The sequence below is a fragment of the Elaeis guineensis genome, chromosome 6 (genome assembly GCF_000442705.2).
Source record: "Elaeis guineensis isolate ETL-2024a chromosome 6, EG11, whole genome shotgun sequence".
NCBI classification, from domain to species: Eukaryota; Viridiplantae; Streptophyta; class Magnoliopsida; order Arecales; family Arecaceae; genus Elaeis; species Elaeis guineensis.
The window spans coordinates 6,301,123-6,315,720 of record NC_025998.2 but is presented as its reverse complement, the minus strand read 5'-3'; the positions used below and the strand labels follow the sequence as shown (position 1 = coordinate 6,315,720).

At 37.3% G+C, this 14,598-nt stretch overlaps 1 protein-coding gene across 1 annotated transcript in view; it reads right to left on the bottom strand.

Moving 5' to 3' along the window:
* Nucleotides 1-6,287: 6,287 nt before the first annotated feature.
* The window catches only part of LOC105047505 (beta-adaptin-like protein A), a 44,414-nt gene continuing 36,103 nt past the window's right edge, over nucleotides 6,288-14,598 (bottom strand). The window contains 7 exon segments of the mRNA XM_010926445.4: nucleotides 6,288-6,811; nucleotides 8,935-9,381; nucleotides 11,478-11,654; nucleotides 11,773-11,883; nucleotides 13,580-13,789; nucleotides 13,912-14,078; nucleotides 14,225-14,453. Of these exon segments, the coding sequence (XP_010924747.2) occupies nucleotides 6,518-6,811; nucleotides 8,935-9,381; nucleotides 11,478-11,654; nucleotides 11,773-11,883; nucleotides 13,580-13,789; nucleotides 13,912-14,078; nucleotides 14,225-14,453 (1,635 nt within the window). The 3' untranslated portion in view covers nucleotides 6,288-6,517.

The following is a 14,598-nucleotide window of genomic DNA, read 5'->3' as shown; positions in this document are numbered from 1 at the left end:
GAATTTTAATAAAGTATGTATATATTATTGTATATTTTAAATTTTATACAAATATATATAAATAATAAATATATCTATAATGGAATCCATGAATTGATCTGATAGTTATTTTTACAACAAAATTTCAAAAACTATTCATCAGATCTAAAAGATACCAGGTCTCAAATTGCTTAAGATAGCGTTTGGTGATCCAAATAAAATCACCCAAGATCATCAGTAATTTTAATTTCCTTATGATATAATCATCAATGATATAAAATCATAATATTTGATAAATCATGATGTAATGACCTTGTATGTCCAACTTCAAGGACAGATACCCCATCACTAAATTAAGAGATAATTTAAAATTACTGTACATACGATCATCATGGTACAATCAAATATGATTATTTCATCATCTATATCCATATCACTCTTAGATTTTAGATGGATCATCTGATACCAAATGTCCTCTAAAAATGTTGGCAAACCGTGCGGACTTTATATTAGGTGGGATAAGGGTTAAGTGAATATAAAATTAAAAAACAAAGTCGGCACGTTTTGCCGACTCTGTGTTAAGTGTAACCTTAATCAGATGGTCTCGTTAGCAACTTTCACGTTAGCGTGGGTGGTAAGCTTACGGGGCGGTGCTGATAACCTGCCCGATTCCTAAACCCCAAGGCCCGCAAGGCGAGAGTGGCGCTAGGGTTTTTGGCGGAACGATTGAGGAGCGAGGGTTTTGGTCATCCATGGCGTCTAGGGCTTCTTCGAAGGGGAAGGGCAAGGCCGCGAGGGGATCGAGGGGCTCTGACGGGCGATGGACAGGGAGGTGCGTGAAGGAGTGGAGCACCTGGGCGATGAAGAAGGCGAAGGTGATCACCCACTACGGCTTCATCCCCCTCATCATCATCATCGGCATGAACTCCGAGCCAAAGCCCCAGCTCTCCCAGCTCCTCAGCCCCGTCTGAACCCTGCAAGTTCCTCCAATTCCCATATCGGATCGCTGGGAACATCGGATCATTCGTAGGTTGGAGTAGATTAGTCGGAGATAGTTGATAATGCTAGGTCTATACCCCTATCTTGAGTGATTTTGATCCAAATGCCTGTCTTGCTATCTAGTCTGTGGGATGGTTTTTATCGACTGTGGGAAATACTGGAAATTTCAGGGCTTTGCTTCTCATCTTTATGATATAATTCATCTTTTAATGGAGTGAATCGCTAGTATCTATAGTGTACTAGTTTACCTTAGTTAAAATTAGAATTTTGTTCCATCTGTAATCCGTAATGATTATATGGAGCCTGTTTGGAAGTATGATTTTGTTGGTATTGCAGTTAAAATATTAGAATGGGATGTTTGGCTAATAGAAAACATTTATATCTTTCTTTGAAGATTCTTTTTATATGGTTAATTTTTTGTTTGAAATAAAATTCTACTAGTCCATGACTGAGCATTGTGTTAAATGATTGTTACTGTTTTTTTTTTTTATTATTATTATTTAATGTGTGGATCCGTTGATATATGGCTTAATTACTGTTTATTGAATTGAAAATGTTTAGATGATTGAGAAAATACAAATGCTTTTCAAAAAAGTATTAGACAAAACAAATCTTGTTGTCAGTTGGCTGATTTCAACTGATTTGAGTCACTTTTAGCCAATACAAAAGCGATCTGATTTAATTTTCATTATGCGTGTTGTGTTTTGGGTGCAACTAATGAAGCAGAAATATACCTATTTGTATGTTAGAATGTTAATTGTTTCTGCCAGAGACTGATGATATTGAAGACCGCTAGAGTTTGAATTGTGTCATGATGCTGGGTACCTCTGCACTAGAGTGCTTATATTCTCCTTTTTTTTTTTTTTTTTGACAATTTGATGACTTATACGAGGTTCATTCTTTGTATGCGCACCAACTTTAGTCGATCCAAAGGTAGAAGCACTGATGCAATTGATTTTGCTCTTGTTTACTAGCAAATCATCACCGGATTACTCTCCCAGTACTGATCGTTTTGTCATGTTTCAGCAATTTGCTCCACACCTTATGGTAATTAAGCATTCAAAGATGGCATATTCCTGCCTCATGAAAAATCGTGCTACTATGATCTTCTTGGAATGGGGTATCGGTGAAAACTGATGTTGTGTTTAGAATGGTGACCTCAGTGTAAACAGACTGGTCCTCTTCATGATTTCTTTTCATTATTGTTCTTGTTTATGAGAGGGATACCTTTCTCTTCTAGAAGTTATGGTTCTGTATCTTATTCTACTTCTTTTAATATTCCTCTTGTTTTTTAGAAGAATATCTTTCTCCTCTATAAATTAAGGTTTCTTTTCTTTCTGTGGATTACAGTATGAGCAAACATGTTTCTTGTTGGACAGCAACAAATGGTTAACTTAGGCGTTCACCAGTTCTGTTTTTTTCTGTTTGACATGACACCATGATTAAAATCACCTGCACCTAGATTGAAAGTGTTTGTAGTCTCTTTGTTCATTTTGCTGATGTGGGGTTCCCTTTTGTCAGACAGCCTCTCCCTTTATCTGGTTGATTGATGGACTGGCCTAATGCATGGTAAACTTCTATTTGGGATTCATACTTCCTCTCACCTGATCTCTGGCTTGAGGAAGAGAGTAACTGAAGAACTATCTTCATAAACCATGCATGAAGAAAAAAGTACTGGAAAATCATTTCTACTCATTCCTACCAAAACTTGTTGTTCGCCATCCATGTTTCATATTTCTAATAAATTTGCAACTGAAACCAAACCAGTTTACCCAGAAAAAGTTCCAAATTTGTGCCAAAATGAAACAAAATGTTGGTTTTTTTTTTTTTTGGGTAAAACAACAAAATGTTGTTTATGTGCTGTGTCAAGTACCAAGAAAAGATTTTAAATGAAATCATGTATGAAGCATGAAAAACTTGAAAAGGTAGCTATGAGTGCTTTTCTTTTTCTCATGCTGGATATGGAAATTAGACAGTGTACTTAATATGGACATAAAGAAAGAGTGCTTATCTGTTATATATTTCTCCTTTTTCACTTTAAAAAGATAAATCAACTATGCAACCTTCTCTCTCAATTTGATCCTTGCCGGGTTGCTTCTTTGTTATGATCTTTCATGTATGTGGTTCCAGAGCTTTTGTTACCTTTCCCCCAAGGATTTTTAAACAGCAAGGAACCTTCTGTTGATTTAGGATTTATAAGTTCAATGAAACTTGAAAGGGAAAAAGTTGTGCATCTTTTCACTATCATCTCCTTGTTTCTAAAATTTAATTTTACATCCTACTATGTCACAAAAACGGTGGATGAGAAAGGATGGAAGTAAAAGAGCCTATCAGTATTTTCGCTTGAATTCTGAGGGTACCCTGTTCTTTGTCCGCTCTCTGTGCGCCGTTCTTTTATCAATTATTTTCCTGAAAACTGAACTGGCTATTTGTGACCTGGGGTGCAAAAATAGGTCTCTCTACAAGATGAGCAACCAGCTTATGTGTGATAAAGTGAGATAAGATTTGGTAACAATTCAATGATCGCTGGAGAAAAGTATTCCTGGTTTGCACAGTTCTGCGTGACTTGGAAGATTTCAATGCAGCAATTTGGTATCCTGGTTGCTATCTGATCCTGTTGAAAAATGTTAGGAGTAACATTATTCTGATTGACGACAAAAGATGTTCTGTAAAATAAGCATAAATTAGCATACTAATTTGATGCTCAGGTTTCTTATTGCCATCAACTTGTATTGTTTCTCAGGATATCCTCTTGTAAGAGGAGAAAAACTTGGATCTGAGCTACATTCGTCATCTCGCTCATGCTATGAGCCAGCTTTGTAAGAAAGTTGGTGGTGCAGGATCTGGTTTTTGTTATTAAGAGCAATCAGGGAATCATAATTGAATTAATCCCATCACAATACATATATAACAGAGAATAGAGGATTGTACTTTGGCCTTTTTTTCCCTTTAATCAATGCTACAACTTTGAAACTTCTATGAAGATTGAAGGCATAGTCCATTCATTCTCCTATTATACCGAAAAGTCTGCATATTGATATTTTTAGTGAGGGGCCATGAGAAGATGCATTCATCAAAAGCTATTAGCTGCTTTTTCTGGGAGGGTTAGGTAACAATTTTCATCAATTTTGCTGGTTGACATCGACACATATATGCCAATCTTAATACACAATATGACTGTGAAGTTGTTAATCTTGGCGTACGCGTGCATTAGGAGTGATAATATATCAAATCAAATTAGGTTTAACTAAAATAATAGAATATGCAACATTATTCCACATCCGACGTGCCCAAAATCCAATATTGCAGAAGTTTGTGCGCAAATATGTCAAGTCAAGAGGACTTTGTCTATGGATACAAGTTGCATCCCATCTGCACTGCCCAAGCTGTCACAGAAATGTTAAGGACCACAAAGGAGCAGCAACAGGCAGATAGTGTAGTGCTCGCTAGATCCATTGCTCATGAATGCTTAAGAGGTTTTGAATCCCAGGCTTGATTGCAACTGTATGGATAGAGAAAAGTTGATTACCATCACAATGCAAGATTTAAAAGAGGGCCTTCATTCAGTTTTGGCAGGGAGAGAGTTTCCCTGCAATCCATGATATTCCATAATATTTCCAAATGGATAGGCTTTCTTATGTTCATCATAATTGATTAAAGAGCCGGAAAAACTTGAATTTTCTACAACTGGGTCGAGGTGACTTAGTGTAAGACCTGGTACAGGTGGTTTACATGGACTGCCTTTTATATGTGCTGTTTAAATTCCTTTTTTTTTGCTCTCCTTTAGCTGGTTCAGAGTTTTTGACATGTGCACACTGGTCTTATACCAAATTGACTTTGCTAACCATATCTCCTGTTCAAGATCTCCTTTTGTTTGTTATAAGGATGGAGGGTGTCAGGCACCCAATTTATTAGTAAAGAGCAAATTTCCTTGACACTAGATTAAGACGAGAGCTACAAGCATATTTCCTGTTCATAATTATGACGTATGAGTTCAGGTCATACGAATTGAGAGAAAATGATCGACTTCTGCTTGTAAGTTGTTTTGGGAACCCGCACTTTCCAATGGATGAAGATTAGGAAGGAGGCAGGTGGTAGCATTTTCTTAGTAAAAATCCTGCTTCTGAGGTGGCTTGTTTCGTTACTTTGCACCTAATTGAATCATTGGATCATTAATCTAAAATAAACAGATGCAAGCTAATGCAAGAAAACTGAATTAATGAAGCATCAGCTAGCACCATTCAGCTTGAAGCCGTTCCTTCCATTTGATGACCATTATAAAGAATAATTGATAATTTAAGCATCCAATGAACTCATAATCCCCTTTATTTTGTCTCCCACATCTTAATTCCACTGATCCTTGCATCTGCTGGACTGGCAACTACTGAGTTATGAGCTTTCAAATGGCTAGAGGTTCCATCTTGATTTTAACAAACCCTGCATTGCAGCATTTTGTTTTAGCTACTAGTCGTACCACATAGATACTGGACTCTGAAAACACCTTAAAAAAAGAATGCAGTACCGATCAATGTCACTTTTTGATTCCATGCAGGTACTGAATTAAAGGATGGGATTGGCACAATGATAATACATTGCTCCATTTTGACCTGGAGATCACAGATTCACACAGAAACGGCAAATAACATCAGATGGCTGCCATCATCCACCAGTTTACCAAATACAATAATATTATCAAAATTCAGCACCAACTGGAAATGTAAATGCTCTTGTCCACTCAATTGATAAACATGTCAATGGTGATTTGGGCCATTCATAATATTGTTTTTCCATTATTTGACCATTACTTTTATTATAACGGCAAATAACATCTTTATACCTGTCGTCGTTTAAAACAAACAATTCCATGGGGCAGGATAGGCGGGGCGCGGTGGGGTAGGAACCTTAACCGAGGGTTGTAGCAATCAATAACAGTTCCACCAAGGACTCCATTGTAACAGAACAATGGTGCTATCGGAACTCTTGGACATCTGTGACATTTTTCACAGCCTTCTGGAAACCATGTTGTAATCAATAACGGTGATTTATGAACAGTCAATAAATTAGTTCTATAAACATGAGCATTTCACATAAAACATCAGTTTAGACGCATAACTTCTTGTTATGGACAACGAATTTGTTCTAAGCATTCTCAGTCAGCAGAATTACATAAACTGGAGACTAACTGCAGTAATGCCTGCAAGCTTACCATCAGTGAACCTTTATTCAAGACACCCAGAGCGGTTCAACGAAGGGACTGTTGCTGTTCATATGCCTAAGCATGCACAATTTTGCTGATCTCCCACAGACCATTAAGAACGCCAAGCCTATTTATGTTATTGATTTAAAAAATGCACTCACCATGAGGATTTTAAATATCCAGCATTTTGTCCCAGACCCCAAGTACTTATGAGCTTACTCGAATTTCAGACCACTCCGTACAAGATAACTAGTTTCCCGTTAACACCGTATAATTTACTAAGCCAGCAGAAACAGCATCAAGAGAGAGACAGAGAAAAGAACAGAATAATACAAAATTTAATCAGGCTACCCCAAATTTCGACAAAGCTGATTGGAACATTGTGAAGAACGCCTCTGATGCACTCCCATCATCAGCCTTAACTTTTATCTGTGCTTTTCCTGATGACGAGTTGATAATACACTCCACAAGGAAGAAAGCTGATGATCCATCTAGCCTTTGAGCGAAAAAGAAGAACTTGAAATTCGGTGATTGACCACCAGAGGCAATGCATTGGATAGAGTGGCCTTGCATATGTCGGATGAGGGCCTGAGGTGCTGTCAAGGCTGCAAGTCCTTGAGGACTCATGGAGCATTCCTGCAAAGTAAATGCAACTATTTCAAATCTTATATCTGAAGGATTTTGAAATACAGAAGCCAAAATTTATTCATGGAACAAAAAATGCACAAAGATCCTCTGACATCATAAATTGAGATAACCACCCACTGTTAGTTGGTTTGGCACCAGAACCCTGCATGCAATCAAGACATGCTTCAGGAGCACGGTTTGGTGCAAATGCAATGCATGTAGGCAGAACTAAAGCAATAAGGTTGCATGGAATATGTGGGTCTCTCAAAGGGGCCAAGGTGATGTTGGCTCGAGTCGTATTATGCTGGCATCAAGGTTATCACCGGAAAAGAACCCCAGAAAAGGTTGCAGGGGAGCGACTGGGGACCATAACCGAACAAAAGGTTGAACAAGGCTGAGATTCACATTAATTGAAAAGAAAATATTTATGTTCAAAGATGTCATACATTCTTCCAAGCTTGATAGCTCATCAAACTTGGGTTTCAAAAGAGCAACGTAAGTATCTAACATACAAGTGTCACCCAGACTATTGCATTTAGTTTTCAGTTTTCTTTAGGTTCTTAAGAAGACAACAGTTATGTTCCTTGTATCCTCTTTTAGGTTTTTGACCCTTCAGACTTGATACTAAAAGATAGTAAAAATGAGATTGAAAATATACATTTATGTGAGTGATGATTGATGAATTCTATAGTATATGAATTACCTAATGGCCATTGATCTTCCTTCCGATCATATGATCCAATTGTTATGCTAGGTGGCCGACAATTTGAGTGAGTTCCTTAATTAGTACAGCCTCTGAGTTTCTTCATCTTGAGTATCCATCTCAGTTTTACCACAATTTCATGTTTCATAAAAATTTCTAGGAAATCATATATGCATTCACAAAATGTTGGGGATCGCTGATGAATAACATATGTAAGCTTAAATTCATTGAATTTTAATACTAGAACCATGCTACCACTCTTATAAATTCTGACTAGGCGAATGTTACATGGGCCAAGTAGAAAGAAGCATGAGTTCAGTAGACCGAAATATGATCTGCAAAAAACTGGGAGATGCCCGTGGGTAATGTGAACTTATAGGCAATGAAGATCTGTAGGTAATTATGATGGAAAAAAAACAAAGATATAAAATTGTCACAAAACTAAAGAGTGTATTTCAATGTTAACAAACTGTCCCTCTCAGTCAGTTTCATACTGTTCTATGCATTTTACTTACCACTATCAAAATTTTTGGAATGACAAAAAAAGAGAAAAGGTCTCTAATAACAGCATGTATTTTGCAATCCAAACATGGCGTGCAAAGAAAAGCATATACACATATTGTAAGAACCACCATAAGTAGCAGGTCAAAAATGACCAGGTTCACACAGAGCTGTGCATGCATATGTACATGCTTTTCTTTTTTAATATAAAAGAACATTCATTTCATCAAATTTGGAATAATATTTACGACCATTCCATCTGTAATATTATGTCACAACAACACTGGAAAACACAAAACTAATTCAAATAATTTGGTTGCACGCAAGCTGCAACAAAAAACAAAAGCTGCCAAGAAAGAAGGGGCATTACAATTTGAATCCAACTATAAAAATGAGAGAGAGAAAGTATACCAGGACAGGAATCATGAGAAAAAGAATTTGTAAAGATCTCAGTAAGGGAGGACTGGGTTTAATAGGATCAAGTAGCTTTTTGCTGGGAACCCAATGATGAAGTTAATAACACCAACCACAACAAGGATTACGCCTTGTTGCTACAATGTTGGTTTACAAAAGCATATATTTAAGAATGACACAAGCCCCCTGTGACCCTTATTATTTTCTTCTTATTTTTCTTTTCTTAGGGGGTGGTGGAAGACAACACCTATAACATATCGGAATAGATTTACAGTAACAAGCCTGGAAGGGGATCAAGATCCTCCACCCAGAACCTTCTGCTTACCTCTAGAATAGATAAAAAGATAAAGCATCCTTGATGAGTGACATGGAAGAGAACATAACCAGTAAAAATAAATTGTTCATGTTTCTAATACTGCAATACACAAAAGAATATATGCACACATTTACAAGAAATCATCAATATAAAACATGATTAATAGGGGACATGGTTCTTAAGTTAAAGGAAGAAAACCTGTGACAAGGATATTGCAAGTTGGCCCCATTTCCTCTGGAAAGTACCAGGATCTAAAACTGCTTTCGGATTAAGCTTCAAGGTTGGAGGTGCAGGGGCAGAAGGAACACCCAAACCAAGAAGGTCATCAATGGCTAAGGTTGCTGGTGAAGTATATGCTGACAAGCCAGGGACTGAAATTGCCGTCTCTGGTTGTGTCTGTGAATTAACAGATATCGAGGATCCATAATGGTCAGAAGGAGCACTATATGCTGAGACAGCAGAGCCGTTATTGGTTGGACCTCCACTTTCTTCTTTTTCTGATGTGCTTAATAAAAGATCATTCTCTTCATATCTTTGAGCTGGCATAGCATTATCTGCAGATTCTGCTCCCAGGGACAAATTTCCAAGTTCTTCTGAAAACTCAAATGGTCCCCGATGCTCCTTATCCGTAAACATGTAAGAGGGCTGCAATTTTATAACATCAATTAGAAACCTAGTACAAGAAGTTTAAACTTTTTAAAGAAAAATATTCTTGAGAAACAGAACAGGGCATCAATCTAATGAGACCAAAAGATACAAGAAATTTTTAAAGCTTTACAAGACAGCTAATCTATCTTGCAAGTTTCATCCAAGCTTAGGATCATGAGATTTAAGAGACGTGATGACCGTAATTGAACCAGCAAAAGGTCGATGACAAGATATATCAGATGAAGTTGGCCAATACAATACGTAACATCTTTAGGAACAGTTATGAAACCTTCATTTCCTCTTACAACTAGTGCACAAGGATTACAGCCTCCTGAATAGCACCAAGTGTTACAAAGGCACATGGAAGATCTAACATTTACCTGACCCTGATGGGCATACTCTTCCTGCGCTTGCTGACAAGAAAGAGGGATTTCTGGCTTGCTAAAACAATAAAAGCCAGCATCCAGTTTTAGACTCAAATTACATGGAATATTGAGCTGGATAAATCATCAAATTATATGTTGAGCTGGATAAATCCAAAAATTGTGGAGAACCTATACAACTGGTCCACACAGAGGATACCATAATCATCTTAAAAGATCATTTACAGTATCCCAAAATTCTAGGGACTGCACTGTGTTGTTCAGCAACACTGATCCTGCCAGTTGGTTCATGGTCAACAATTTGACGGCCTGGCATGCCAATCTTTGAAATAGTTGCCAGGACATCCAAACAAACCAAGCATGCTAGCTCATTAGTGTAAGAGGTGCCATAGTTTCAAGTGTGAATTTGCTTGCAAAACATATAACCAAACTAGTAAAGAAGGGAATCCATGCCCCAACATAATTTTTTCCTAGTAGAACCTCAAAATGATAGCTACCACCATTCTTTAGGATGCAGAGAGATGCTATGGCTCTAACCAAGGACACAACGTTTCCCCATTTTACTTAGCAAAACATACATGATCAAGTCAACAACATCCTGATGGCAACAATAAGAGGGCACTTGATCTGTATGTCCAGCCATAAATCTACATGCTCATTAAAAGGCCTGTTGTCTGCCTTGATGGTGCTCTTAATGATGAAAACACTAGTTTACAGCCGTAACGTAAAACAATCACTTAAAATAAATCTAAACAGCACAATTACATCTGGGCTTCTCACATCTTCGATAATTAAGCAGATGCCTGCCAATATATTGCATCTGAGAACTGTTTCAAATGATATAAGTTGCTATAAACATGACAGAAAATGTGCATCAGTTTACAGTATAATTGGCAAACTTTTAACAGCCTATGATGCAAGTCTGCTAAACATTTAAATGAAAATGGAACATATATAAGAAAATTCAATCAAAACCACTAAGTTGGCCTAGAACAAGCCTTTCAACACAAAAAGAAAATGTATTTTCAATAGCAATGACAACTGACTGATTTCAACAACAGTTGATGGTCAATGCTGCTCATAACAGAAGTTAGATAGTCCAACCATATCGATTAACAACTGAAGATAGATTACATGGAGTGACTAAAACACAAGCTAAGCTAAAACAATTGAGAGATATAGATGTGTGTTTGTGCCTATCAGCCAAACTGGAGTTGGGATCTAGCGATCATAAGTGAAAGATGTCATCTTTTTTTTGAGAAGTGAAAGATGTCATCATCAAGTTTCCACTAACTGTTCAGAAGGACATCATACATCAAATTTTTCTTACAATTAAGTAAAAACTGATTCGAGAAAAAAAATATTTACAAAGCAGAAACCAGATAATATCTAATAGAATTATGAATAGATGTGTTGACTTTGCCACTTGCATCCGTTTGAGCATGAAACTGACCTTTTTTTTCCAATTTAAGTTGTTTCTTTGTAATGTAGTTGGACAATCCATAAGATGTATGCTACCTATCTTTAGCATTTGCATTGTAGAATGAAAACATGAGCAATCATTAATCACCAAAAGAACACAAATTTCTAAATAATAACAATGAATTATCATGCCTCATTATGTCCAAACCGTGATTGTTTTTTTCAATCTAGTCCTTGCAAGGAAAAATAAAATGAAAAGAGTATAGAGCATAAAACAAACTGGGTTACCTTCTGGTATACAACTGATAGTGTGTTAAACTCATCAAATATGCGGTCTTTAATTTCACTGCTCTGTGTATCAGCAAAGACTGAAACAGCTTGCTTTGGAGGGTTTACAACATGTTCTGCTACTGATACATCATATTGCAAAAGCCTGTAGTAGAATAAGGCTCGATCATGAACATCCTGCAATAAGCTAGCAATTTAATAGAAGACACAGAAAAAATTTTCGTTTATAACTTAAAGAACCTTCAGTTGATATGTATTCCAGCTTCTGGGGCATAGCATATGAACAAAGCAGTACCTGATGGGAATCAGCTAGGCCAGCAGCTAAAGCAGCTCCCAAGGCCTTTTGTGTCTCTGGTGGTCTTCCAAAGAAACATTTCATTACTGCAGTGAGAAGATGCAAGCGAACCTAGACAAGACGATATCCAGTGCATTAGATATCCTTGATGCATAACTACTTATCTAATACGAAACATGTGCACATATGCAATATGCATGGACAGAAAATAGAGATTGAGATATCAATTTTCTGCAAAAGAAAGAATGCATAACGGGTCGAATTTAAGCCACATGACTACTTGTCAAGATGAGAAAGAAGATCTAAGAGTATCAAATCACTCATGACCACAAATCTGCTTTGGCTCACATCATACAGGCAACAACAAGATAACAAAGCAAAAGCAATGGAAATCATTACATAATATGGTAAGGTCTGGACATTACAGAAACCTGCATTTGGCTGACAAGTACAAATTATTGGGCATTTAGATGTCCACAACATTTATGAAGAATTTCGTCTCCGTGTTAGTTCAGTGAAAACTGATTCAATTAGTTTGTGAATCGAATATATGTCATCTACAACACTACTCAGGTTTAATCATATGAGGTGATTATTAATGACAACCAGCAATGAATTGGCAATAAGCTCTGAAATTACCATGTCAGATTTGATTAGCATCAGTGTTGGGCATCAGCAGAACGTCATGGAATAATCTATGAGGGTGATAAGAACCAAAAAATTGCAAAACAGGCTGAACCACTATCATGTAGCTGACTGGCCCACAATGACTTCCTCAAAGGCAAAATAACGAGTTTTGTGCAAGCATATTTTCATATCACAATACATGTATGTTCAACCTTAAACAAACTTCAGAAAAGCATATTCAACCACAGGAGCAGAGTATGAAAAGGTGATCCCCCACCTCTCACTACCAAGATAGCAGAGTGAGCAAGAACCAACCAATTGCATCCCCCTCAAAATAACATTACTTAAGCCACTAGTAAAGCAAACCAGAGTCATTTGGAAGTGTTTATGAGGCTTCAGAAATGTGAAGAGTCTGAAGGGAATGAATGCAAGGAAACCTTGACATAAAGAAGGAAAAATAATCTTTTGAAAACATTGTAAGGACAAAGACCCCATGTTTCTATGGCCGAAGAATTGAAAGCTACCTCACATAACAACTGAAGCAATTCCTCTCCAAACCAAGCATAGTCCTAGATCAAATCTAGTACCAACCACCCTAAATCAAATACCCTTTATAAGGACAACCCCACACTTACACCTCTACAAGGACCTGCCTTAACCTTCTACAGACCCAAGTCACCCAATGGCCACCCCTACCCCATACCTATGTGCACATTGCAAGCAAAGTCTTCACCTTCACAGGCAGACACCACCCTCGAACTGATTGGACAACCCTCTTAAGAAGCAAGCCACCTGAGCTGACAGACAAATGCAAAGGTTTGATGAATATCATAGCTTCTGTCTTAAACCACTCATAACACTGAAAAAAAAAATAAAAAAAAAAAGGCAAAAGCATCTCTTTATTGTCCACAAACAACAGTGTTCTCATCAACAGCTAATCGCCAATCACAGTTTGCGAAGCTCTCTCTTACAAGAATGCCATCTTAAAGACCTCGCTTATATCACTGGATATATAGAGCAAGCAAGCATGAGAGGCAGTGAGCCTTGGGCCCCTTGTCCCAAAAGATGTCCTCAGAAATAAAAGTTCTGGAAGGAAACGATAGATAATGTAGCTAGGCTTAGGAAGTATCGTACACAATTTACTCTACCAACAGTCTCTGTAATTAAAAAAAATTAATACCTCTGGTGCATGTTCGTCATCCCAATTTTCAACAATACTTTCCAGAATGTAAGGAGCATCAAGCATGTCCTGGGAATATTCTCCCAGCATCCATATGAGAGCTGCTTTGGCTTTTGGCTCTTGAACATTCTTGCTGCTAATATTCCCAACAACTGCAATGCAGTCATGACTCCACTGAGGATATTTTCTCAGAAGGTCTTTCACCAGTACCTGTGAATAAATTTTGCAGGTAGGCCAAAGAAGTCGTAACATTTCACATCACTTAGATTATAAAAATGAATTTCAACAGCCATTTATACAACAGCGGCTTAATGTGCTCTGAAGATACTTGCCAGAGTTTCAGCAGTCACATAATCCTTCTCCATCTCAAGAAACTGAAGCAGCCTGTCGACAATTGCATTCACATCATACTGCTGCAATGCTATCTTTCCAACTGCCCGAATCGACTCTCTTGCAATGGGCACATCGACATTTCCAGCATATTCGCACAACTCGGTCACTGGGCGTGGATTCAATCAAGACTTTATTCAACAAATGAATGTATTGTTAAATAGAAAACTGCTTCATATGGATAATTAACAATGATGCATAAATATTGCAAGTTTAAGCATTTGAAAAGTGTAAGGAAGAAATTAGTTATTATACCAATTTCATAGGTATTGCTCTCATTAGCAATGGCAGTCAGCATCTCAAGTTTTAGTTTCTTCACATATGATGGTTCACTAAACTGGCAATAAAAATGTTTGTAGTCTGACGAAAACAACATTGGAGCACGCATAACCAACAAATGCAGGTGGCTTAGTACTGCATATGATTGCTCTGAACTTCCTGAGCCCACTAAAGTGAGTAAAGGTGCTTTAATGCGTTCATAAACCTAAGACAGAAACCATAAGAAATGCAGGCATTATAGAAGCTTACAATACAATATCCATATGACAGCAATATAGTATAATAAAATCAATGCAAGCAAATTACAGAAGGAAAAACATTGCAGTAAATCAATTTGAACAGCAAAAATG